The sequence below is a fragment of the Lutjanus erythropterus genome, chromosome 20, assembly GCF_056507025.1.
Source record: "Lutjanus erythropterus isolate fLutEry1 chromosome 20, fLutEry1.hap2, whole genome shotgun sequence".
Classification (NCBI taxonomy): Eukaryota; Metazoa; Chordata; class Actinopteri; order Lutjaniformes; family Lutjanidae; genus Lutjanus; species Lutjanus erythropterus.
Genome location: NC_139336.1, coordinates 9592109 through 9619205, shown reverse-complemented (window position 1 = coordinate 9619205; position 27097 = coordinate 9592109). Strand labels below are relative to the sequence as shown.

The window sequence follows — 27097 nt, the reverse complement described above, 5'->3', positions numbered from 1 at the left end:
GATGACCCAGCAATCGAGGGAAGAGGGCATGAAATTGCCCCTCTGAGATGGTTAAGAGGTTGTTGCACTGAATAAGTGGAAATACTTCTCACAGAGGGGGTCTGCCGGCATTGTCGTCCGAGCAGCTGTTCTCGCCGTCCTGTCTGGTCGACAAAACAGGAAAAAACGAATCTTCGTTTTGCCATCCTTTAAAAACGCAGAGAAACGCTTGAGCCAGGCAATGGAAGGCATATATCTTGCCCTCATTAGCCCCCTGCTGCCATTAATAGTGGCTCATTTGTTGGCTGACGGGATGATCTCGCTCCCACTCGGGTGTAAAACGCTGGGATTTCAGCATCGAACAGAAACAGAAAGCTTTCTATAAACTATAAAAACCTCTTAATAATTTAGTCTTTTAAAATTCTCACTTGCTTGATCACAGAAATGATGAATTTAATAATTTAAGACCAGAGCGGATTTCATGATGCACACATTAAAAGCTGCTGTTTCAGTGCCTGGAAGGGAGAATTTAGTTGGGGGGTGAAAAAGCAAATGACTTAACTGGAATCTGGAATATTATACCTACTGTATATTCATTGAGATATCTCTCCGCGGTGCACGCCTGCTTGCACTTAAGCTCTTAATGGTTCCTCAAAACTGATGAGGTAAAGAGGAGAGGGAGCGGAAAATGGAAGTGTTCTTCTAAATGTTTTTTGGAGGAACGCCTGTCAAGTGGAACGGAACTGGAGGGGAAAATTAGCCAGGGGACATGCAAAGTGTGCGCTGTGGCTGGCTGTGTGACATCCTTCTCTCTTCAAAGCTGTCTGAAGGGAGGGAGGGGGGGTGTACAGGCACAGTATCTCCGAGAGGCAGGGAGTGCTTGAGGAAAAGACCACAGAGAGATGGCGAACTGGCAAATATGCTTTTTCCGTCTCTCACAAGAGACGATCGCAACGTCGGTTAGCTAACGCTGTTTCTCTGATTGTTAATGCCATGAAAGTATTTCCATTTACTCACTAGTCCTCTCAAAATTGCACACGCTTTAGTTGAACGTCAACCATCCATTAGACATCTATCATAGGATTTTGATAGTGCTATCGAATATGTACTGCGGATCCATACACTTGGCATATTGTCCATTTAGGTCACGATTGTTGCCTTCTAACCGTTCCACATATAGCGTTAGCTAACCACTAACTGCCATTATCTCGGTTAGCCCGGGGTGCTGGGAGCCAAACCCAGCAAAAACGCCACCTCAGTACGACGTCAGTCCCGTGTTCCTGTTTCTGTTACCTGCTAATGGCAGCTAACAGCTAGCAGTTATGGTTAGCTACTTTAGCAACAAGTAATGTAATGCTATCTGTCCTCCAGGAAAACTGAGAACTGAGGCTGAGCAGCCGAAGAACATCAGAGGGGGAAACAGAAAATATTTTCTCCATCGAGAGTGATCCAGTTTCAAACAAATCACTGAAGAAAGTTATAAAGTCCTGCTTTTGCATGGTGAGACAGTGAACGGATGTATTTGTCTTCTATGCCAAGCTGCGTCATAAGTGAGAAAGTGTTTCATTGGACTCAAATTTAGTAACCGCCTCAAGTGCGGGATAAGTCATGAACCATATAGAATTGTTTTCAAGAAAAAGTTAAAGTAAAAATACCTTTTTTGTCATTGCTGGGCCAGAAACTTGTGTATAGGTGACATGTAGATCAATGCATATGTGATACAGACACTAAACATCAATTATGACTTCACTGAAGTGACAAAACCCCCGAGTGGCCACAGTCATTATGACTCTTGCTGGTCAGGGACAAAGTTGTGTAATAGAGGGATGAATGGATGAGTGAAATTAATGTGGGGTTTTACCACGGGAGACTGCTCTTTTCCCCTGACCTTAACTAAGTGGTTATTATTGTAACCATAATGATGAAGGGCTTAAGCTTCACCTTAAGGCTGCAGTTTGCCCATGAATAAACACAGCAGAAGAAGTTAAAGCAGTCCCTGTGCTTCCTTGCCAAGGTTGCAAAATTTAGATAAATATATTTATTGCTTGGATTTGTAATGGGCATCAACCGTTTATGCACATGTTGCTGAGAAAATAGACTTGAAGTCAATGCCAAAAACTGCTGTTCTTCAAATGTCTACTTGAGGCTGGTTCACCACAGACCTCCATATTATAATGCCTAACTAGCAGAAATTAACATATTTACAGCCTGGTAAGTTCAGAAAATTACATCACTTTGCTCTAATGCAGCCTTTCAAACCAGGAAAGGACAACACTTATTATATCATGATATAACGATATCCAAAATCTAATATGATATCTAGTCTTATATAATGATATTAATATAATATGGATATTGTCCAGCTCTAATCTCAAAGTGAGAAGGCAGTCTAAAATCAAAACCTCACACAATAAGCGCCATCTGTGAAAGGAAAATGTGCCATTTAGGCTTTGAACATGACGTCATACTGAAAGCAATGATACCAAACAGCGTTCTATAGTTTACATAGTAACACTGGTTGACATACAGTCAGGACTCAATATGTCAAGAATGCAATGTTGTTCTTTTCCCCATAGCTCAGAATGTAGACGCTTCTTTCTAAAGATATTTTTGTCTGAGAACAACACTTATTTTTTAACTACTAACCTAGTTTCTCATTTCATAAAGCATATCCACTGTGTTTTATCAGCTCATGAAAGAAAAATCCACAGCATGTGAATAGTATTGCCTGAAACGAACTGACGACTTTATAAAGGGGGAAAACAGATGATTCAGAATGTCGTAGTACTATCGCTTGATCCTCAAACTGTCTAGTGACATATTTGGTGCATCTACTAATGCACAGCCACTAAGTACCCCCATCTGTATTTTCATTTGATTTATCTGATTAGACCTCTTCTAGTGACTGTGTACAGACAGTGCTTGATAGAAGGTTTTCAGATTCAGAAAATGGTTGGAGAAAAATGCATTCACGCTATGACAGCAGAATGGAGAGGGGAAAAAAAAAGAGCAAAAGGCCTGACAGCGGGCTTATACATCCATTAATACAGCAGCACCATGGTAACAGCAGATAAATGAAAGTGTCACACAAATTGGCTATTTTTATCATGTTATATGTTTCATTAACAATTCAAACTGAGAATTATTTAAGAAAATATGGAATTGCAGCTGTGATTTAATTTATATTATCATCTTTATAAACTCTAGCCTTGTACTTGTTTAAAGATGTGTAGAATCTGATTAAAATAGTGTAGCTGCTTCGTGCTCTGAGCATCTGCTCAAATATTAATTTATGGGTATACTTGACATACTAATATTCAAATATACTCATAGCTTCAGAAATTGGTGTTATTTTAAACAGCTACATGCTATGTCAAACTGCTAGTAAATGGTATCTGACAATGTTTTGATATCAAACAGACTTAGCTTGAGCTAACATTAACGTTAGCTGCACAGACTGACGGGATGAGCTGCATCACAGCTCCGAACCCTTTAAGTCATGACTGGTGATAAGCATAAAACAATTATGGTTGCCACCTTCAGTCTGGAAAAATAAGGGACACCTTGCAAGCAGCCCTATACCCAGGAGACATGAATCAAGCAGGCGGTGGGGGGGGGGGGGGGGGGTCTTCCTGAAATGTGTCAAACACTTCATTTCCTGCATTATGGAGAATTTTATACACCAATTTGTGCTTTGCATCAGTTACAAATCCTTCTCTGCTCCTCTCAACATGAATGTAAAGGAAATAAAAAGTCAATAAGAGTGAAGCGGAGCTGCATTGATTTTAACATCAGATGATCAATGTGGGTAAAGTGTTTGATCTGTTCAAATAAACTTTTTGGTATATATGGAGGAAGTAAGAACCAACTGATAAATTCTGAAATAGCAAATAACTCGTAGACCACAGAGACCACTTTGCTGGATGACTGAATAATTTATAGTAAAGAATAAATTCCTTTTTTGGAGGTATTTACCAGCGTTTTTAAATACCACCGCCCAAGTCTCGAGCCAGGGCGATGACGATGATGTAGAGTGACAGACAACTTCTGCCTGTCATTTTGATTTAAAACTACTCCGCTTTGCTACTCTCATTAAACTGTTTTGGTTTTATTTTTTCCCATGGCGTTTCAAGCATGTGAAACCATAGTGCATGGGTTTGAGAAGGGTCCGCATGAAAATATGGGACAAATTGCATCCTGTATTGATCAGTAAGGGGCAGTGCATTTTAGCTTATTATACAGGATGGGTAGCGGTTTAAAACAATGATAAAATTACATGTTTTTCAGGCTCTTACTCCAGTGCACTGTGTGCCAAACAATCCAATCGCATTTTTAGTCCACTAAAATGCAAAATGAAATATAACTAGCGGTTCAGCTAACTGGTCTCGCTGTCTGACCTACATGAAAAAAGCAGAGAAAATTGTGTGGGAGTAGAAAGCCTTGTGTTTAAAGCTAACTGCATTTGGAAGCATGTTCCAGTCTCCTGCATGATTATGAGCTTGAGAACTTGAGTTGATCTATGTGCTCCAATGACCGTATAAAACATAGAAGTAATTTCACCCATCGGTTTCTAAAGAGCCATTGTGAAGCTCTTGGTGTGTTGGCTCTAGCAGTCACCATCTTAGTAGTGCGTGACTGCACGTAACTCCTGGGTAATCCAAAAATAGGCATGTGTGGAGTGTGGATGGAGCTGAAGTGGGCTGAATGAAGCAGATACCTAGCAGCTAGCTACCAATAATAGTATCTACTTGTCACTTAAAGCCAGCATTCCCTTAATTAAGGATAATGCAATCATTAACCTCCTGTACAGTTGTCGAGGAAATTAGCTTTAGAAACCAATGGTTTTCTGTACCAGGTTGTGTTTATTTCTGCTGTAAGGTGAGCAATTGGGACTATATATAGACCCCCGTTGCTGTTGTTGCTGTTTTTTTTCTGAGTTTTTCTGACTATGTATAGTCACTCGCACTCCAAGATCATGAGTGTTACTTCAAAAAGTTCACATTAACCAATGGGACCAAACTGGCCACCCTGCGTATGCCCATGTCACTCAGTGGATGGACAGTCCTTCTACAATTGCCAATTTTTCAGAGCTGGTGATTGTTAAAACAGTGGAAAAACAAGTTTTGGTGAGGTGTTTTTTTATGTTAAAAAAAAAAAACAAGGCAATTACAGCATTTCTTTGTTTGATGAAAGAGAGAAACTTCAATTCAGAAGGTGATTGGTTTTATTTTTCTGTTTTAATAAGACAATTTGTGGGAGAATATTTTCTTTCCTGGCAATTTGGGAGTTCCTTTTGTTCATTTTGTCACATCTCACACACATCACCCAGCCTTCATCATATCGCATTGTCTTTTTGTTTTGTTTCTTTTTTTGACTGGCAGTGGCAGCTGGTGTGCAATAAAACTTCAGTTTTCAGCTATTATTATTATTACTTATTATATGATTACTTAGATTCTGGCACCCAACAACAGCAGCAAGATGGCAGTTTTGGCTATGGCTATGTGGGATATTTCTCTGCTTGCCTCCAAGTTTGCCTCCGTTTTGCCTCGTTTTGCCTTTTAGAACCAGCCTCAAGTGGCCATTTGAGGAACTGTAGTTTTTGGCACGTCTACAATGGCTTCATTTTTCAGCTGTTGATGTGCTCTGGACTAAGGAAAAAAGTTTTTTTTAATCCTCGCCTGTGGAGAATACTCCCTGTGCTGCCCTGTGCTGATACCAGGGAAATCCATCATTATCCACAACATCGTATGGACGCAGATCTGTCAAATAAAAACGGTCTGTGAACCATGAGTCAATTTCTTTGACTAATAAAAGTTGGCTGACTTTTGTCAAGTGGTGTGGAGCATGATGGTTTGTCACCTTGTTTGTTAGTGCTGGACTTCTGCTAGGAAGTACAGATGTGTGAAATGCAGGCACTCAGACTGATCAACAGATCAAACCCACTGCCCACTTGCATACAAATTTTGCACACACGAACTTTGCACATGGAGTGCACTGCACTCTGCACATTCATACTGCTCATATTCACATTTTGCACAGTATACCTGGCAGAATTTTACATTCATGCTACTTAATTTCTTACAATGCTGCTACTTCTGCACAGTCTCTGACACTGTTATTCTATATTGGACTTTGTATATAACGTGTATTTTTGATACTGTATATTGTAATTGTACATAATGTTACTTTGTAAGTTATTTATGTTGTTTCTCTCCTTTATTTATGTGTATTGTATTTTTAGATTTTATATTGCTACTTTCAATTTTCTTACACTTTATATGGTTCTTCACTTTTATATGTGTGGTCCATAGTTCAACAGCATTCAGTGTGGAAGGCAAAGAAAGAATTTCATCATACAGGGAAACTTACTTTTAACTGTGCAATGACTATAAACACTTTGACTTACTTGCAACGCCCAAACACTGGCCTCCTTTAAAGATTAACTACGCTACTTCTTTGAATTGATTCATAATCACAGAAGACAAGAATCTCAGTTCTGATTTGAATCAACTTTTCTTCTCACCTCCACTTGTTAAGGATGGCAGTTTATTACATTGAAGTTGAAATATATGACATTTCTGCATTAAAATGTCCAAAAATGCTAGACATATGTTTTTGTGTCTTTTGGTATTTTGTTGGATTGTGTATTTAAATTATCCCAAATATTTTCAACAACTGGAACAACTTGGAAATCTCTGGGAAGTCAGTGAACATAATTAAACTTAATGTGAATGACTTTTCTGCATGAGTCCTGTGAGGTAGTTTTCGATCTGCAGTGGTGGTTGTTTAACAATGAAAACAACAACTCCCATGATCCAACACTACTTTTGTTATTGCTTTAATGTGAGCAGCAGACCTTACGCAATGTGAACTTCAGTTCCAATTACAATTGCTGCTCTGGCGATGTGCACTCTTGAAAACCACGATTTTGATATTAAAAAAATTAATTGCTCATTTAATTATTCACAGTTTATTAGTGTTTTTGGACTATTTTGTTTACATGCACAGTTCTTTTCTCCATGTATTAGATGTTGTAGCTGTCAGAAATTCCAAATAACTCCTGCTCAACACGACCTGAACTGCATTTCCCATTCAACTGCTCACATTTACATTCTGTATATGATATGAATGGGGCATTAGTGAATAGATTTTGGTGATCTCAGCAGACTGTCTGCATAGCCGCATCCAACTTTAGGCTGGCAGAAGTCTAATCAGCCTGAGTAAATGATAACACCTGTCTGGGGTTTTCACATTCGGAGATTGTAGCGTTAACACCTTAAAATCCAAAGAAGAAGAGACAGTCAACTGTATCCTGCTGAGCTCTGACACCATTCTGCACCCATCTTGACAATACCTCACTGAATCATACCCACAGCAGGCTAAATGTGTTGTGTTGGCTTTTGTTTTTCCACATTGCCATCCGCAGGGACTGCTGGCGCTGCACAGGGCCATAATGAAAGGCACAGCCAGCTGTGCCGGCCAGCAAGATGGCACTTTCATCAAACTAAACGAGGCTTACGCCAGCTTCTCAATTATTAAACGCCTGAAATAAGCAACAGTGTAGACCCCCCCCCTACCCTCCCCCCGCAGTGGAGACAACCGTCAGTGATGTTGAAAAGGAGAGATTGTTTTTGAGATGATGAGATTTGGATTACAGTTATGTCGTGAGAAACAATACACTGACGCTGATTGCTCCAGAAAGACTTGCAGTGGCAGGAGAGAAAATCAGAATACTGCTTTTGTTTTGTCGCAAACTGCAGTCAAGCTGCATGTTGGTGCCAGATGTATGACTAACACAGCAGGCACAGGACTGTACATACAACTGCCTGAGCATGGGTTTACTCTGCCTCTTTTTAGGTCTCAAAATAAATCGACATGTCATAATAGAAATTTGTTTATGACATCCTATATTATATTTATCATGGAGCATGGCAGCAGCTTCAAATTGATTATACATAAATGACAGGTTGGGAACATATCTAATGTGTTTATTTTCTTTATAAATACATCATAAAGAGATTATGTTTGTTTTTAAACATTCTACAAAGCGGCTAACTTGATGCTACAGACTTATTTAGAATGCAAGTAATGACAATATCAATTTTCAGCATTGCTTGAGATTTCTTACCAAATACCCATTAGGACTGTGGAGTAGATTGGATAACTGAATTCAGAGAGACACAAAATTAACTTCTCCATAATTCTTCTCCATAGAGACCAGGATACTGTCACAGCTGCTGCTACCCTTCAGTGCCAGAATACCAGTGTCAAAGTTCAACTTAATTAATTTTTGACCGCTTAACCTGGCAAATAATCAGAGCATTTAAAAAAGTAATGGATGTGCTCTGCAAAAATGTGTTCGGAGATTTTTTTCAATCAAACCAAACAAGCCCAAGATTCCAATCTCAGGAGAATAATTCGGTACTGGGCAGATGTCAATGTCACTCAGGATGCTCGGAGACAGTTCTGTTCTGTGGGAGAGTTCTGTGTTTACAAAACCAAAGATATCATTATTTTACTGTATGTGTTGTCAGTAGTTTTTGGCTCAGAACAGGGGCGTGTCCAGGGGTAGTTACCTTGGGTGCCACTGCCCCCCTCCCCCAAATCTGACTGGCCAAAGTATGATTGCTTACTTTTGGAGGTACATATCATTTTGGGGACTTAAAGAACAAGATATCGAAGCTCTACGTTATATTTGTGTGGTGCTACTTTTTTTTGTGGGATTTTAAACTTTTAATTTATCTGATCAAAAACATATTAATTGATAATGAATTTATAGTCTAGAAATGTGAGTAATTGCACCTCATTTGACATTATTTTGTCTGGCATGGTCATTTGATGAATAAGAAAACTTAAAATGAAAATGAGAAAAAAAAAATTAAAAAAGGTTTAATCACGATTAATGATTAATGATTAATGAATTAATCAAGAGCTAGTGTTCTCAACTGAAAAGCAACCTGACATTTGGCTCTACAACTCTGTGGAGGCATGCACATCTGTGGCCAACATCACTGTCTTTCAGAGGCTGTGGTGGGCAGAATTTTAGCAAGAGATGGCACGTGCAGGTACTTCACGCCACCCCTGTGTCCCACTTTGGCCAACCCAGTCAAGCCCCTGGTTGACAGTGGAGTTCTGCAGCATGTTGCTAAATCAAGCTGCAGCCAAACTTGTAGCACTAACTAACTATGGAGGTGGAACTGCTGAGATTCTGAAAGGACCCTTCATGCATAGCATCCTTATTGGCCTTAAATTTATCATTGGTTTGACCTCTTAACCACTGGTCTGTACTTTTTGAAGAAGAGGACAATCACAGTCACTGACTGCTTGATTAGCTGCTGCTTGACTAATTCATATGCATACAACCTGCGCACAATTGCTGTTTCGTGTTTGTCTGTCAGTGAGGCAGGATAAAGGAGACATCTTTCAGTGGTGCATTCTGAAGCCCAAGAAATCAGTTTAGTTTCATAATACTGCCCTTTCCCATTGTCCTTTAAATTTCCTTATCAAATGTAATCATAATCCCCCACAATCAAAAGAATTACACTACAGCTCCAAATGTTAGGGGTTATCATGTAAGTAACTCAGCTCTATTGTAACTGTCAACCTTTCCTTCTAATGAAGCGATGATGAATAAGTTGCTTTGTACAATATGTAGCATCTGAAAAAGATAGACTCTATTACTGCATTATCCACTACAGAGTATTTCATAAATACAAAATAGCACAAGGTTTCCTTACTTCTCATTTGAAACATTTGTGCAAGTTGCAAACATTTGTATTGCCATTTTTATAATTTACTGCCCCTTCATGATGATGAGATTATGAAAATTTGACCCCAAAGTTCTAAATATGCATATATTCTGCATTAAACGTCTCATACCTTGAGTCTCCATTGAAAGAATAAGTCGAAGCTATCATGACTTACTGTAACTAGAGGGGGAATTACAGTTTTTTTTTTTTTACTACTTGGTTTCAGGTATTTTCCTGCCTTTTTTGTTAGGTACTTATTTTCACAAGCTTTTCAACAAAATACATTGCAAACACAGCATTTTAATTAACCCTTTAAACTCTGTCTGTACCTGTCAGCAACTGTGCCATAGGTGTGCACCTGCGTTTTCTTAACAAAACATTCTTCCTGAGAACAAACAAAGACCTGCAATTCTAAATTTTCAGGAGCACAGCTCTACTGTAATTACCCTGGTGTACACTGCTTATCACAGCGGTGGGATCCGCATTTAAGGCGTATCATACGCTTTGGGATTACTGTAGTTCCTTGCCTCTGTGCAGGTTACCATAAATCTCATTGCACAACTGAGCTGTTCACTTTTTAGTGCCTCTGAAGCAACCACTTTCACTTTGGCATGTGATAACAAAACTGCCAAATCCCAATACCAATGCACTTTGTCCACTCTTGCTGTGAATTTTGCACAAATTGATAAGAAAAAAAAGAAAAGAGTTATGGCAATTTTGAAGTTTGCATTAGTAATATAAAAATTAAAATTGCGTCACAAACAGCTTTTGTATACACACATTTATGTACCAGCGCATCCTGTCCTATCCCTCCACACACAGGGAGACACATCATTTTAGAGGGCATTACACTGACTGACATTCATTTCCTGGAGACTTACCTAACCCCTCTCATAACCTTTACACTAACATCAACCTAAACCTAAATCTATCCTAATCATAAACCAAGTCTTCACCATGAAATTCATGATTTAAGTTTGGGGACTTGCATTTTGGCCCCATAAGGAAAGCAAGTTCCCACAATGTGAGTGTGTTAAAAAATCTGTCCCCACAACATGGGTAATACATAAACACACACACACACACTCTCTCTCTCTCTCACATATTTCAAACAAATTACTTAAAACATGTATGAGCCATGCTGATGTGAAGTGGTGCCTGCAAAATAGTTAGACAGTTTCCGATTATTCATGGTCCCTTGAAGAAGAAATAGATATATGATAAGAGGTAAATATTGTGTTGCAAAACAGTAATTAAAGCCACAAACAATTAACCTCAGAGTACGCAAAACTCAGTATTGCATTACTGTTATAATGTAGTTGATTGCTGTTGCAGATTTCTTCCCCTGAATCAGATTAGTTGTTTTCTGTTTTCCACTTAAGGGTTTTGAAAGTAAGACCTGAATAATTGGAGACATCTAACGTTTGAAGTAAAGCGTGTTATGAACGCAGAGTCAAGGGTGCTTAACTGTGATTCAAAAGTGTCTTTTTAGAGGGCATACTTGATAAAGGATTTACCTCTCTGTTGAGCCTTTTTGTTTTGATTTTGAGTTTTTATTTTTAGGCTGATGCGATGGATCATACCTCACACTCCCTGGAGCCAGAAATTGTGCAAGTGCAGGAACCAGTGCCATTGCCTAGCACCTCCAATGCCTCTGGTGTGGCAGCAGGGTTGTAGCTCATGTAATACTCTTGCAGCTGGGAGCTCAGGTTCTGCTCTGGCTCTGGACTCTTTTTGCGACGCTTCCGCCCCACCATGGATCGCTGCTGGAGCATCCTGGTTGCACCTGGATAGCGTCGCCACAGCACATAGATAATTGTCAAGAGTAGGGACATGCTGAAGAAGAGTGCCACGCTGCCCACCACCACTTTGTGCAGAGTCATGTGCTCCATATCTGGGGGTGGTATATGAGTGGGTCGAGTGCGAGCAACTGAGTCTCTTGGGTCCTTGCTCATATGCCCTGGAAAGGTAGGATGAGGAATAGGTCGAGGTCTGTATGGTGGGGGAGGGCCATAGGTGCTGGTTGGTGGCATGGGTGGAGAGCCACTCGTAGGGGCATAGGTTGGTTCAGCGGTGGCTTCAGAAATTAGCTCAGACATCGGTGAGGGTGTTTCAGTTAGAACGTAATCAGTTTCCTCACAAATACCATGGTTCCTCGTGGCTTCCATAATTTTCTCTCCCTGGAGATACTTTGGGCTGCTGCATATCATAGTGGTGTCTTTACTACCCCGAAAATTCCTCAACCAAGCCACAAGTGGGCATATACCAGTTCCACAATCCCACATGTTCCCAGCAAGGCTGATGGAGGTCAGTGAGATCCATGCTGACACTGCCTCCTGAGACACATTGGACAGTTTGTTGGATTCCAAGTTCAGGACTTGAAGGTTGGGCAAGCAGTGAAACACAGCAGGGTCTAAGGTCTGTATTTCATTTCCAGACAGATCGAGCTTCTGCAGTGTATACCAAGTCCACGGAAGGCCCTGGTTGACCACCCTAATGCGGTTCCACTGCAGATAGAGTGATCTCAGGTTGGCTAAACGTGGAAACAGAAAAAAGTTGATCCGTGAGAACTGGTTGTGCTCCAGATGCAACTCCATCAGCTTCTGCAGCCCCAGAAAGGTGGTGCGGGTAAGAGCCTTGATTCGATTGTAGCCCAGATCCAGAAACTCCAAACTTCGGCACTCCAGGAATGCTCGAATTGGGATGTTGGAGAGACCATTTGAGCGTAGGTGTAGGTTTTGTAGTTTTCGTAAGCCATGGAATTGACCTGGCTGCAGGATTTCCAATTTGTTGTAGGACAAGTCAAGACTGCGCAGATTGGGAATTCCATGGAATGTTGAATTGTGCAGGGATGTGATCCGGTTGGAGCTCAGTATTAGCTCTTTAAGCCTGCGAACTCCCTGGAATGCTCGACTGTCAACAGCTGAAATCTGATTGTGGTCTAAATATATCCAGAGGAGCTGGCCGAGGTGAGCAAACTGATATGGTAACAGGGTGTGCAGTTCATTGTAGCGTAGGGACAGGCCTTGGCAGCCTACTGAGACATTTTCTGGGACATCTAAGAAGCCAGCTGAATCACAATGGACGGTTTTACCCTCACATCGGCAGCTATTGGGGCAGGTGCGCTCACCAAAGCTGAACAACAGGGGAGCCCGTAAGAGGAGGAGGAGAGGAAAGAGGAGGTGTGCCAGTCGTCCATCACACAGCAATGAACCTACAGGAGAATACAAGATAGAAACACAGAGAGAGGATTTTAAGAAGTCTGTTGGAGACGAAGACACATTTTGAGATGTTATTTGCAAAAAAAAAAACTGAAGACAAATCAAAAATTGCACATGGATTCATAACTTGTCCAACATATTTACCATGTGAGAAGTAATTAGTTCTTATAAGTTCTTGGTTAGTAGTAGTACCAACTACATGAAACACTCAGGTGACTTAAATATACTGCAAAATAATTACTTTTTTTTACTTCTGCAATAATACAAATGGAATAATGGCTGCAGTATAAGAATTATTTTCTGGTTCCTTTAATGCTTCAATACTTCTTATGATCACGGGTCATGACGTTAATTTCTGCAAAAGTGTTTAAGATGTTGCTGACCTCAAACATTAATATTCTGAACGTAAATTCTTAAAGGATGATGAACATCTGGACAAACATTCTACACATCTGTTAAGGCACTGGTTCCCAAGTTGGGGTCGAGGCCCCCCTTGGGGGGATGTCAGACGTCACAGGGGGTCCCCAAGACTTTGTTTTGAGGTTCTCAAAATTAGAATTACACATTAACTAAAATCACACTATATGCAAAAGTCTGTACACAAAACTGTGCAAAAAATACATTCTTTGTCCTAAATTAAAAATAGCAGGTTACTTTGTAGGACAACTCTGTGGCCTCTCAAGCTCTGTGATAATGAATCATTCTTATTATCTTAGTAAGGCTGAGTGTGTCTAAACCTACTCTATTGGGTTGATGAAAGGAAAAAATGTTAAGCTTATACTAGAAAAGACACACTTATCAAAGGTAAAAGAAACTATTTAACTGATGTTTATTTTGGGCAGTAGTTTTCCTCAGATAGAAGTAGGGGGGCTCCAAGGAGAAAAGGCTGGGAACCTCTGTGTTAAGGGTTAAAATACCAAGAGACTAAATCAACCAAGACTACCAAAGAGAAGAAGGATCATGTCAAAGTACTTTTTTTCTCAGGACAGCACAAGCCTTCCACATTCAGTTTTGAAGAGTTGCCACAATCTGCAAGTCCTCGTGGATTTCTATGTTGATTTGAAAAGGAGAGTTGGATGCCTTTTTCACTGTTTTGAAGAAAAATCTTTTCTGCTTCCCAGTGAAACATGCTGTTATATTTCTTTTCCCCCCTGCAGAGTTGTCAGCACTCCCCATCTACTTTTTCGTAGACAAGCCAGACCCGACCTTTCACCATTTCAAAAGGTTTTCACAATCTTACATCCACGGGAATATATGTGTTTAATATAAAAGTACTCATGACAATGGTAGTGTTATAGTCCCAAAATCATTAAGGGTCAAGAGGACCTTGACAAGAAGTTTTCAGATTCTCCCACTAAATTTGAAGAAAAGTTCTTCCATCAAAATAGATTCACTAAAGATTTGTTCTGTCTGAAATTGCCTGTTCTGTTGTATAATACAGTTTGTAAATTCAGGTAACTCAGATAACTCCTGAGCATTTCAATGAGTTGATATTTTGGGTTCTGTCCCGTTGCTTCACATTTAAGTACTCATGACACCAATCTCTATGCTGATGATGATACTGTATATTGTAATGCTTAGACTTAGAACAACTGCAGTTTGCTGTTGATGGTTTCCAAAAAACTTGTTTTAAATGCAGCACCCTTATTTTAAAACAGAGACAATCATATTTCTGATTCGTCACTCTTGATGGACTGTATTGAGTGAGTTTCCTGTATGACTATAAATATCTTATCATCTGGATCAATGACAACCTTAACCAGTCAATGTTGTGACAACTGGCAAATTTAAGGTCCTTCATAAAGAGTGAACAGTGTAGGACTTGTGATCCCTTTTAAGACATAAAGAGCGTGTAGTACAAGTGAAGGTCACTGCAGCTGGACACTGATCCTCAACATACAGGCAAGGCAATCAAGAGGTTTTTTTAATGATCAAAGAGTGGAATGTTCTTGACTGTCCAAGTCAGTCACCGGATGTAAGCACTTTTAAATTAAAGCAGACAGTTTTCCCTTTATCCTTATAGCCTTGTTTGATTTCAAATTCTACATCCTGCAGTAGAGAGCCACCACGTTCAAAGATACATGCTACAGTTCTAATACATTCTGACTGCACAATATGTCAAGGCACACATCCTTGACCAAGGGCCTTCATCTGGTCTCACTCTGAGTAATGCTCGGACTGAGGACGTCCATATCTCGAGACACCTCTGCTTTCAAATGACTTTTACCTCCCCTCAGGCACCTGTCTGCTCTCACGTTCGGGTTTTTGCAGAAGCTGCAGTGACGTTAACGGCTTCAGATTTGACAATTAACAATGAGGAGGTAGTGTACAAAGGCATACAGGGAGGAGGGGTGTTAATTTTGTTTGGACAGGCTCAGACGGCGATGTTTCTGAGGAGGAAGTTGGTGAAGGCAGGGATGACAAGCAGCATTGTGGAGATGTATAAAGCCATAGTTGGAATGGGGATCTGATTTTTTTTTTTTATTTCATAGTGATCTTCAAGGTCTAGTGGTTTTTAATAATAAATGCTGGCATAGGTATGGTATATAGGAGAACTATCATTTGTTGAAGTGCTGTGATTATAACTGTGTGTGTATGGTATTATATCCAATGTACTGAGAGAGAGAAATTATTTCCTGAAGTAGGGGTTTGAAAACATTGAAGAATAGAGCAGGACTGTACCTTATAACAGTATTAATCATGCTATAGGTATTTACATTGTAAGATATTGTTTTTCACTATATTATATGGCATTATTAGATATGGCTTACATTTTCTGGACTTTGAGTCTCCTGTTTAGTAACAAAGAATAGCTTCACCTATCCCTTCTTTTACACGTGTTGCCAATTGAGAAAACATATTGACAGAACAGTGAAATCATGTTCCTTATGATTACACATTAGCATGAATATATAAATATCATATAAATATACCTTATGAACAGCTGACACGATATTAACCGCCCACAGATCTGTACTTGGCAGCAGTTCACTATTTGTACAGCACACACATTTGTACTGCTACACTTGTAAGGACTCTTTCTGACCTGATGCCTTAACCGTAGCCACCACTACTACATATTAACCCTAAAACACTTAACCTAACTTTAGCATAATAATACTAACCTCGCCATTAAGACAAGTCTCAACCCCCAAACAGTCCTTCTCAGAATGAAGGACAGGACAAAACATCCTCACTTTCCAAAAATGTCATCACTCTCAAGGTCTAACACTCAAACTAGTCCTCACAAAAATAGAAGTAAAAGACCACTCTCTCTCTCTCACACACACACACACACACACACACAGAGTTGTGATTTGTTTTGTATATGCATACAAAGTTACTGTTTGACTTTGAGACAAGGTTTATAAAATGACAGCAAGTGAATGACATGAATACAAAAACAGAAATGCATCATATTACTGGTACTGGTGCAACGCTATATATATACAAGGAGGAGACATATTGCCTTCCAGAACCGTGTGGACAGACAGACAGACATAATTAAAGAGAAACAGACCAAGGTAGATAATAATAATGATGGGAATTTGCATTAAATGATGATGCAAGTTTGTAAATTTGCACATCATGTGCTTTGTAGTCATTTAATAATCACTGACAAGTCCTCTGAAAGCTATAAATGAGGAGTAGATAGAGTGTTGTGTAATGTCTTTGTAACGTTCACTACAATCTCCAATATGTAGATTTAATTACGGCTTTTCTAAATAAAGATATATATTGTGTGGCAACAGAAAAAACAAGCCTTGTGTCATATTATGCTACATGATTTATTTTGTCGTGTTGCAAGGGATTTGCATGAAGGAAACAAACAAACATGGAGGAGCCAAGATAATACAAGGAGCTTGTACCTAAAAGTGGGGCTACTTCTGTCACATGGATGTGGTTTAGATATGAAAAGTATGACAGTACTTTGCAAATTGTGCTGCAGACCTGTACAAAAAACAAAATTTTGATATTTTTGTCCAAAGGCCTATATTTATTTTGTTTGCAACTATTTCAAAAATGTTTTATATTTACATTTTTATATTTCATGCATTAGTATTTTATATTTTATTCCATGCTTACTTAAAAAATTGCACAAAGGTTGTTAATAAAAGGTAAGTAAGTACCTTTTATTTGTCCTTTCCATGTGGGCATTTCATCTAAACTATTCATTTCTTGAATTTACATAAAATGTACTAGATAATGGTATCACCTGGAAATGAAAAGAAATGAAATCTGGGTATGTAATTCTGGTGATATCACACAGCCCTAGCTTTAATATAAAGCAAAGCTCCAGGGCAGTATTTTATGTATAGAAAATCACTTGTCATTTCTATGTGCTAACCTACTGTCCTGCTGTTGTACCTTGTAAACAAACACCCCCCCCCAAATATACACACACACATTCACAGAAACAGAGCAGAAAATTCTTCCGTTGTCATATGGCATGCATTGTGCGGAACACATTATTATGCATCATTATACCACAATTTGGGGAGTGTCACACACTGTGACAATGTTGTGCTAAAATGGGCAGCAAACATGCACTGTCCCACATGATCTGCCTTAGTCACTACTTGCTATACCATTGTACCTGGTACAGACAGCTTTGTTTTGAGCCATAAAATTGCCAAACAAGAACAACCACAAAAAATAACTTTTACTTGTTGAAAATTATATTTTACTCGTAATTAAATTCCATGTTTCATTTTAAACTTTTTACAGTGTTTTGTATTCCTTGCCAATGAAATTTCTTTCATGCTTCAGTGAGGTGGGGTTGGAACTGTAATGAAAATTCAGTCCATATTTATTGGAACTGGATGGATGGAGGTTGTGTTACCCTTGTTGTAAAGACCTTGCTATTTGTGCAATATGAATTCGGGTATTAGGGTCTTCCATGCTGTAGGTGCACCACCACCTCCATCACCCCCATTAGGTACTCTGTGAAGTGGCCAAGCATCCATAGCACTATACACAGTTATCAGTTTTCCCTTGACGATAATCCCATTGGAGCATTTGTTATAGTCTGCCGTGAACTCCTTAGGGAAACCTGACTATGTAGTATCAGTAAAACTACATTTGAGATCTTGTGTGCTTGTGCCCCCACTGAAAAACTGAGAGGGGCATTCATACATATTTTAGATGGTAGAAAACTCCAGGATGTACGATGTGATAGAAAGCCACAACATTCAGCCACTGGCTCATTGACGCCTCCGCATGACAGCATCTTTAATTAGCCCACACTGGTTCAGCATGGATTTCTGTGGAGACAGAGAAGTAATAAAAACCCACTAGACATGTGTACACCGAGCTCCCATGGGAGGCTTTATAGAGTAGGATGAAGAGACTTATGATTAATGATTATTCAGTCATTAAAGGTGGTATTCTGCACGAGCACCACTTTGGTTTTCCTCTTTATTCATGCATCAGATGCTTTAAGAACCATGTGGCTACTATGGCTCTATTGATCGTGCCAACTTTGCACGTATCGCCTCCATTCAAAACAAGGACTCACCCTAAACAATATATATCGGGTCTAGCTGCAATGGTCTCCTCCAGCTTTCCAAATAAACATGATTTTTACATGAGTAATTTCAGACACCCGCGTCTGAGTCTGACTGAAAGAATACGGGAAGCAGCTGCCTGGAACGGCAATTATGGTGAACTGCATTGGGATCTACATCCAGGTTAACTTGCCCACTGTTTGTTTACATGTGAAAGAATGAGAATCGCTTTCCATTTGTGCTAGAGAACTACTGGCAAGCAAGTGCCTGTGAGTTTCTTAATTGCACAAACAAAATGACAAGATACACACTGTGCAGTTTTCATCAACAAACACTACCCCTGGATGAGTCTCCAGTTGTAACTAATTGCTCTGCAAGCTGACCAAAACACTCCTCCGAGATGCCACATTCTTTTCATTTTTGCAGCAGCCTTTTCTAACTGTATGGAGAGCTGACTGTTTGGTACAGCTGGCCTCCTGTCTTTTCTTACAGTTGATTTTGGGCAGATGAAGCAAAGTCTGCAGTACGAACGTGTCGATAAGCGCAGCAGTTACACAGCTTGAATCACTCATCCGCGGGCACATCTGTTTTCCAAGTCTGGCATCAACAGGTCCCGCTCTCTGCAGCAAACGTTTTCCTCCTCAGTCAGCTGCGGGGAGCAGTGAGTGCAGGGACACTGCCATTCTTCTTGTCTGCTCTTTTTGCTGCACACCAGTTTGAATAAATACAGTAAACCATCAAAGTGTAAGTCTGCCTCACACATGTAAACAAAACGGCATGCAAAGATGGATGGGGACTGACCATTGCTCCGATGGCCCACTACTCCAAGGGCATGCTGTTCTAAAAATAAATTGTCTCCATGGAGTTTCCTGACCTTAATATCTTGTGTTTTTTGACAATGTTGGCCAAGTTACTGAAATTCAGTAATGCTTAACAGTTACTAGTTACTTCCCTCAAAACTGATGGAATTACTTTATCAGTTACTGCTTATCCATCCATCCATTGTCCTCAACCTCTTATCCTTGATGGTAAGGTCGAGCTGACATTGGGGGAGAGTCGGGCTACACCCTGGACATGTTGCCAGTTCATCTCAGGACTGACACATAGAGACAAACAACCACTCATGCTCACATTCACAGTTACAGGCAATTTAGAGTTATCCATTAGCCTATTATGCTGCATGTCTTTGGTTACTGTGGGGGTAAGCCACCTGGAAAGAACCTGCACAGAGTACCTGGAGAGAACCCACACAGACACAAGGAGAATATGCAAACTCCACACAGAAAGGTCGTGCCCCACCCACAAACTCCCCAGCTCCACAGCCAGCTGGGGGATTTGAACTGAGAATGTTCTTGCTGTTAGGCGACAGTGCTAACCACTGTACCACTGTGCCACCCTACTTCATATAAATGTACTTACTTACTAGGATAGTAACCTTTGCATTACTTTTAAATGTCTGCTTCAATTCTGTCATTAACACATAGATAGCTATATTATTTTATCGTAGTTATATTATTTTGGTGACAACTATCAGTTTTTTTAGGGTACAATAATAGATTTTTATCTATCATTATACCCGTTATCACTAATAGGAGTTATTAACATATTCCAACCACCAGAGGGCAGCAACAACTGGTGTTCCTACCAGTAAAATACATTTTTATTGCCTTGGATTAGACAGCAGGATTTAGTAAAATAACAACCACAGGATGCTGGAAATGTGCTGCAGTAGTCGATACTAATTATATGATGCCAGTTTATATTATAAACAGTCCAATAATGAAAAGTAAGCTCAAATTGCCTGAACTGTCTTACATCACCATAATGTTGGGTGATGTTGAATCAGTTGCAGTTATTCACTATTTCTATACAAGTCAAATGTAATGTATAATGCATCAATTAAAATTGCACTTTAGTTCATTTTAAAAAATAATTAGTTACTGTCAAAAGTGGTGGAAATACAGTCAATCCCAACACTTTGACGCACAGATGCCATTTGACCTTTGTATCCAGGTGACCTTCATTGCCATGGTAACAATATTCAGGTGACCTTGGTTGTGATGGTAACAATAATAAGCACCTGGTTAATGTTGCAGTTGGGTTTAGGAAAAAAAAAATCATGGTTTGGATTTATATAAGTGCGTTAAGTACGTAGGCTCGGAGCAGTGGGGCTTAAGTAGTAATGGCAGTTCTTTTTAGGATAACGAGCTGCTGGACAAATGGGCTTTCTGTCCAATGGGATATTTTTCAGACTATTTGGGTTTCAGAATAATGCGCTGTCAGAACAATGGCATGGCACCAGAGGAACAGGTCAGCCAGCAAGTTGCCCCAGATGTAGATCAATATGCAGTTAGCCAAAATGGCTGTTGCAGGTGGCTGCTTTCTAAGTTAAATATTTCTATGTGTTTGAAATTATTTGCGTCAAAATCACATGTATTTGAGAAGCTGTAGGAGGCTCGCGGTGCTACCTTAAATATACATTGTTTTGACCGAATCCCTATTTCCCTAAATCTCTCCAACAGAGGCATGACAAATAGAGCCACAATAGTCAAATTTATGGGAAATACAGCTGGTTGAAAATAATTATCCTTCTAGACTTCACTTGTAAGGTGACTTGTGTTTCTTGGCAGTGACACACCAACAATACTACACAGATAAAGTGGAGTGAAATAAAGCTTTATGATGCTAATGAGGAAAGAGACACACTCAATGTCACATCATGTTCTGAATGAACTAAAAACACACAAACCAAGATGCCCAATTACATGTACTTGCATACATTAACATCAACCAGACAAGCTACACTTTGTTAAGTTATAATTGACATTATTTAGAAAGCTGGAGTGTTATATTAGAAAGCAAAATGTGTCTGATTTAAATCATCATTAAAGAAAAACAATTAAGCAATATTATACTAATCTTGTAAATGTCAATATGGGAAGAAAACACATGAAGTGAGAGCCTTGAAAAAAAATGAAATGCTTCACCCACAGTTCAGATAGGCATTGCTGTCTCCCTTTTTTCCCTCAGAAGAGATTTGATCTTACGTGGTAAGCTGCACACATCTGTTTACCTGGCCCTCTCTAGTGGAGCATGACCAATCAGCGCCAGAGGGTTGCAGAGATTTCATATCTCACAGAAGTTACATCTTGGAGATTTGAACAACTTGTACTACAGTAGTGAAGAAGTACACATTCCTGTATAATCACAACGGTAAATCTGTTCCCAAGTCAAGTTAGTTTTTTCCACCTTTTTCAATAAGATTGGCTGTGGACTGGGTTTGTGTGGTAGACTGTGTCTTATAAAACTGTTGCATGGATATATTTTTATCATATAACTTCAGTGGGTTGAGCCTACACTGTCTATTTATTTTACTGAGAATCCACCTATAACACTCAAGAAAAAAGGCTTGCCTCCATCCTCCAAAAACTATATCCCTGCACCAATTTAGCCTTGCACTCCTTGTCTGACTCATGATGGACAGTTAGTATAGAAAGTAAAGCAATCAATACTGCAGAACCAGAGATATCAGCCTTTTGATTCTGCACATTCTTCTCCCATCACTTGAGGCGCTTTATCAGATTTTGCACATTTCCCTCTGGAGCCACAAAAGGATTTATAAAACTTTTTTCACGTATGCTGTAGTATTTCCCAAGACCTGTAAACAGACTTTGAAGTATTAGATCAGCACAGATCCCCTTTAACTTTGATATGATTTAACTTTTATTAATACACATTTTAGCAACAGCAGAACCTTGATTTTAAGTGGATTTAAATTATAATCTGTGAGTAAAAGCCTGTGTATTGCAGTTCAGCCAGTGGAACTGTGCTCTTAAAGGAGGACAAGATGGGTAATTGTGCCTCAAAGCAAACCGGAGCACATTGCTTTCTCTTTTATTGTGTGCAACGAATAATGCTTCAACACAATTTACAGCTGATAACGATGCAATTGCAGCCAATAAATATCAATTAAAGAGCAGGCTCTGTGCTCCAGTGTCCCTCTGGGCTCAACTACTGACCGACCGGGAGTAGTTTGCTGAAGTAAGGCTCAAATGCTCACACTAAATGTCAACTAAAATGGCCTCGCAAATGCACAAAACAGCAAAAGTTAAATCATTATATAATTTCCTAAAATATATCTTCCCCCCAATTACCTCACCTACGGTCACGTTCCAATGGCAACCTTTCTAAAATCCCATAAAAGTGAGACAGCTCGCCCCCTCCCCTCCCGAGGACAGAGTGGATTCTGGCAGGCCCGGCAGAGTCGGCTGTCGTCTTCCTTGGCGGTGCGACAAGTTGATATTTCATTTGAATGCACGTTGCTCTGAGCACTGATGCAAAGGCTATTACCCAGAGTGCCCAAGTGGGTTGGCCAACAGTGCTAAGGCCGCACACTGGGGCACTTCAAAGAAATGAAAAGTGCGCAAGAAAACAAAATATATCTACTATTTCTTATTAAATGGTCTACTGTACCACAGTTTATACACATTAAAAAGAAAGGCTTTCTTTGTTGCAGCTTTTTCAAGGTTATACACTGGCAGAAATGTATAATCAACATTTTAGATATGGATTTATTGTACAAATTCTACAATTTGTACCTTTACTTTTATTTTAGACATTATGTAACCTATTGCATACCCACTCCACTGCACCCAACTCTTCTTCTCTTCCCCACATTTTCCTTCAAAAATGTATGAAATGATAAATTATGTGGTAAAGACTATAAGTCTGTATAATATGATGTCATTTTACAGAGCTTAAAGCCGATATGGACTTGCTATTTCTTCCAACCCCACCTCCTGCCTCGCTTTCCCGCCCCGACTGTCTTCCTCCCTGACACGGGCGCCAAGGGTTTTTACAGTGTGTGATGTGTGATCGAGCTTAGGCAAGCAAAATTCTAGGGCACTACAGCCTGCGTGATATATTACATTATTGAGTGTGTTCACTCAGATTTAAGGCACGTAAAATTAAAAATACTTTCAGGGCACAGAAGTATGTGACATATTACCAGTCATGGGGCCCATCATGCAGCAGTGATTAATTGGACACAGTGGCATTACAATATTGAAATGAAGTACCTTTTACACACTTAAAACCCATTATTTTATGCCCATTAATTTGAAAATTGGAGTCAGCTGTAATTTCAACTCACAGCAAAAGCATGAAGCAGTATAAAACGGCTGATTTATGATAAAAGCTTATTTTACTACTGCTGGAGCTGCACACACATGCTGAGATAGGAGGAGCAGCCAGTCAGGAGTACTGTATGGTACAACCAGAGTAAGACATATGGGAAAATAAAGCACGTCTGGTTAATATGGCAAAATACAGCTTAAATGGTCCAGCATCCATTCAAAATTTAAATGAAATGAGCAGTCAATTCTGTTAGCTCGGTTATTCTGTCTGGATCTGTGAGGGATGTAGTAACTGAGGTCTACTGAGTCCATGACCCACTCAAGCATAACAGTGAAAGGGGGAAATGAAGACAGACAGATTGCTTGAGCTTTGCCTGCTGGGGACTTTATAGGAAGAGGAGAAAGGCTTGAATTATTACCACTTAAAGACCTAATGCCATGATTAGGTGTATCGATTCGCTAAGTCTCAGCATTTACATTCCAAATCAATGGGATTAGCAACATACAATACACAGTATAGAATTCTTATTTATCCACAAGAGAAACTGCCTGTAACGTACATCAACTTTTCACTGTAAGTGCAGGCCAGCCTTGCTGGTCGCCATGTCTATTGATTGGTATGTTTATCATTCTCAATTATACCACTGCCACTGTGAATTCTCAATTCTGATTGGCTGGCAGGTGTGGATTGACTTTCAGTGACCACACAATAGGGTTGGGCGATTGGACGAAGATATTGCCTATCAACGGTATCGCAGGTTATTTTTGGGGGGCGATATTTGTCATTTTATTTTTACTTTTTCTGCAGAATGACAGCCGCTGCTCCACACCACACTCTCGTCCAGCTGCACATACACACTGACACAGCCAGACCATGAGTGTGCTGAGCTGGGTGAGGAGTGAGAGGTAAACAACCCGACTCTTTGCACATTTTTCACAAGGTGAACTAAGGATTTAATTCAAACAAACCACAGTTGGTGATTCTTGGAAGAGCAGGCAGAGTAAGAGGGAGTGTTTTAGTGAGTTTTACATGTTTTTGGAGTCAATGAGGCAATCAAGTTTGTCCTAGTTTAGAAAAAAAATAGAAACCTGAATGCCAAGGGTGAATCTGCTTAAGAAGGAAAATAGGTGTGAGAATATTTAATTTCATGACACTTTATGAGTTCATTTTGTTTAGTGAACAAACAGAGCATACATTACGTAGTGAATTTGCTGCTTGCACACATCTCCCAGTGCTGATGATTGCCAGTTGGGAAATTTTACCACATCACCCAGTTCTACCATACAGTATAACTGGACACCTAAGATGATTGTGTTTGTTTGCATCTCTAAACAAAGATACCCTGTCATGACCACAAGGGAGACAGATGCATTTACGCATCTGCACACAACAGAAATAATCTCATTTTAATGTATGCAGCTGTCTACATCAGTGCCACCTCATGCATGTAAATGTAATCTGCAGCCTTTCTTGAGGCTTCGAGTGTCTTTTCTACACTCATTTGTCTACATTTTGTAACCAAGTCTTCTGCAGTGTTTATTTATGGGCCAAGGGTAACCTTTGCTGTACATTTACTGCCACTAGGCAACTTCATTGCTTAACTTCAGTTGCTCTGCTCTGCAGACTGCACACAAAGTTTGGATGCTCATTTACTGCTGATGCTTTGAAATGTTTGGACAGGACAGAATCGGTATAGACAGACACTTCGGTGTGGCTGTCAACATGCGAGTGTGATGTTTGCTGTCCAGACAAGTATAGTTGGTGAGAAGACCCAACCAAGTTTTCAAAAACCTCAAATTCCATTTGGGAGCTGCACCTTGTCGTTAGGCCCGGGGGAACTGTTGCAACATGGACCTTTTCTCTTGTAATGCCGCTGTGCTGTGGCTGCCATTAGCTAGTTAGCTCAGCTGGGGGTCCTTCTACACCAGGACACAGCTTCTGAGACTGATGGAGGCCAGTTTGAAGAGGACTACATTGCTGAAGTGAGTTAGCACACACGGGCCTAACCATGACGATGAAGTCACAGCGGAGACAAGGGGCATGAAGGAGTGAGTTTGTCTTAGCAAGTTAATTTATAAGTATACATCACAAATCATGCTGATAAGTTTGCAAGTATTTGCTTTTTTGAAGTTGGAAGTTATGTATCCCCATTAGGCAACGTAGTTATACCCTGTCAAAATAAACTAACACGTTAAGTCTCCTTGCTGTTAGTTCCAACACACACAGAATCATTGCCATTTTTGCAGGCGGCTCGCTTCGTGCCCCCAAACTATGTGTTCAAATAATTACATTAATATTCTAAATATGTAAGGACTAGTCGACTTTAGTCTTTAATCAGGTGAAGGCCACTTGTCTGGTAATGATTGATTGACATGTGATTGGCATGCTGACATCACATAGGGAGGATAATACCTTCCAAGCTGCACATTCCATGTTTGGCTTCATCCATGGGTAAGGGAATTATAATGTAGTACTGTAAATTCAGACTTATTTTATCGGTAAAGTATTGCTCTGACTACAAGGTGAGACAAACGATTGGTTGCAACCAGTTTACTGTTTTGAGATATATATATACACCAGGGGTCATGTTAACCGAATATTTTCCGTCGTTGACCAGTTTTTTAAAACGGTGACGGAAAAATCTGGAGATCATCATTTTGACAGGTTGCAATTCACACTCCTGACCACTTGGTGGCATGTGAGCATATTAATTAGCTATTAGGTTCGTTTGAGATGAACTGCGCCTCGCCTGGAGAGTGGACGAGATCAGGCGGCTGCAGCAGAAGGTGGAGACTAAAAGCTGCAGTGAAGTCGGACAGTTTTCAGTAGACTTACGAGAGAGTAGAGGAAGAGACACAAACATCCTGTTAGATCACCTGTAGGTTACCTGTAGTCTGCAGATCATGATCATAGCTGAAGAAATAAAGTGCGTTCTTGATCGCTAATTTAAGTTAAAATAGAAGAGATCCTCCTTTTGACGCTTGTAACATCTGTTCTTTTATCTGCCTTGTAAAGCACTAAACTGTTCTTTTGATAAGTCATATATATATATAACCTTTATTATTATCAGACAAAATATCTGCTTGCTGACAGATTCAAACTTCATTGCACAACAGAAGACTGATAATTCTGCGCAGGCCTGGATCATCTCAAACACACCTAGTGTCACGGCAGCTGAGTGTCGGCAGCTGAAGTTTCTTCAAAAAGCCCGATAACAATGATGGTGTTGATAGAGGTACGGTGTGGATTCTCTGTTCAGCTTGTTCGGACTGAATATTTATTAAAAATGAATCAAAATTAAATGCTATTGAATATGTAATTTTTATTATTTTAAAAATTAAAGTGACAGGTAAAAATAGATTGTGATGGGATTTTTATGACCCTGTCAGTCAAAATAACAGACAATGAAAAAGTCATAGTCAAAGTCATACATATAATCAATGAAATAGGATTGTTTACAATCTGAAATGCCAGGTAATGTGATGCTCAGTTTACAGTGAAAACA

General features: G+C 39.8%; 1 protein-coding gene across 2 annotated transcripts in view; it reads right to left on the bottom strand.

Moving 5' to 3' along the window:
* Positions 1–27097, bottom strand: part of LOC146308178 (leucine-rich repeat transmembrane neuronal protein 4-like) — a 72341-nt gene that overhangs the window by 30183 nt on the left and 15061 nt on the right. Inside the window, exon 2 of one of the 2 annotated variants that reach the window (XR_014772662.1) lies at positions 11246–12942. Coding sequence is in view for 1 of the 2 variants with exons in the window: in XM_084746501.1 (XP_084602627.1) it covers positions 11312–12942 (1631 nt within the window). In the remaining variant the exon portion in view is untranslated. The remainder of the gene's footprint in view (positions 1–11245; positions 12943–27097) is intronic. The other variant, XM_084746501.1, reaches the window with a different exon arrangement.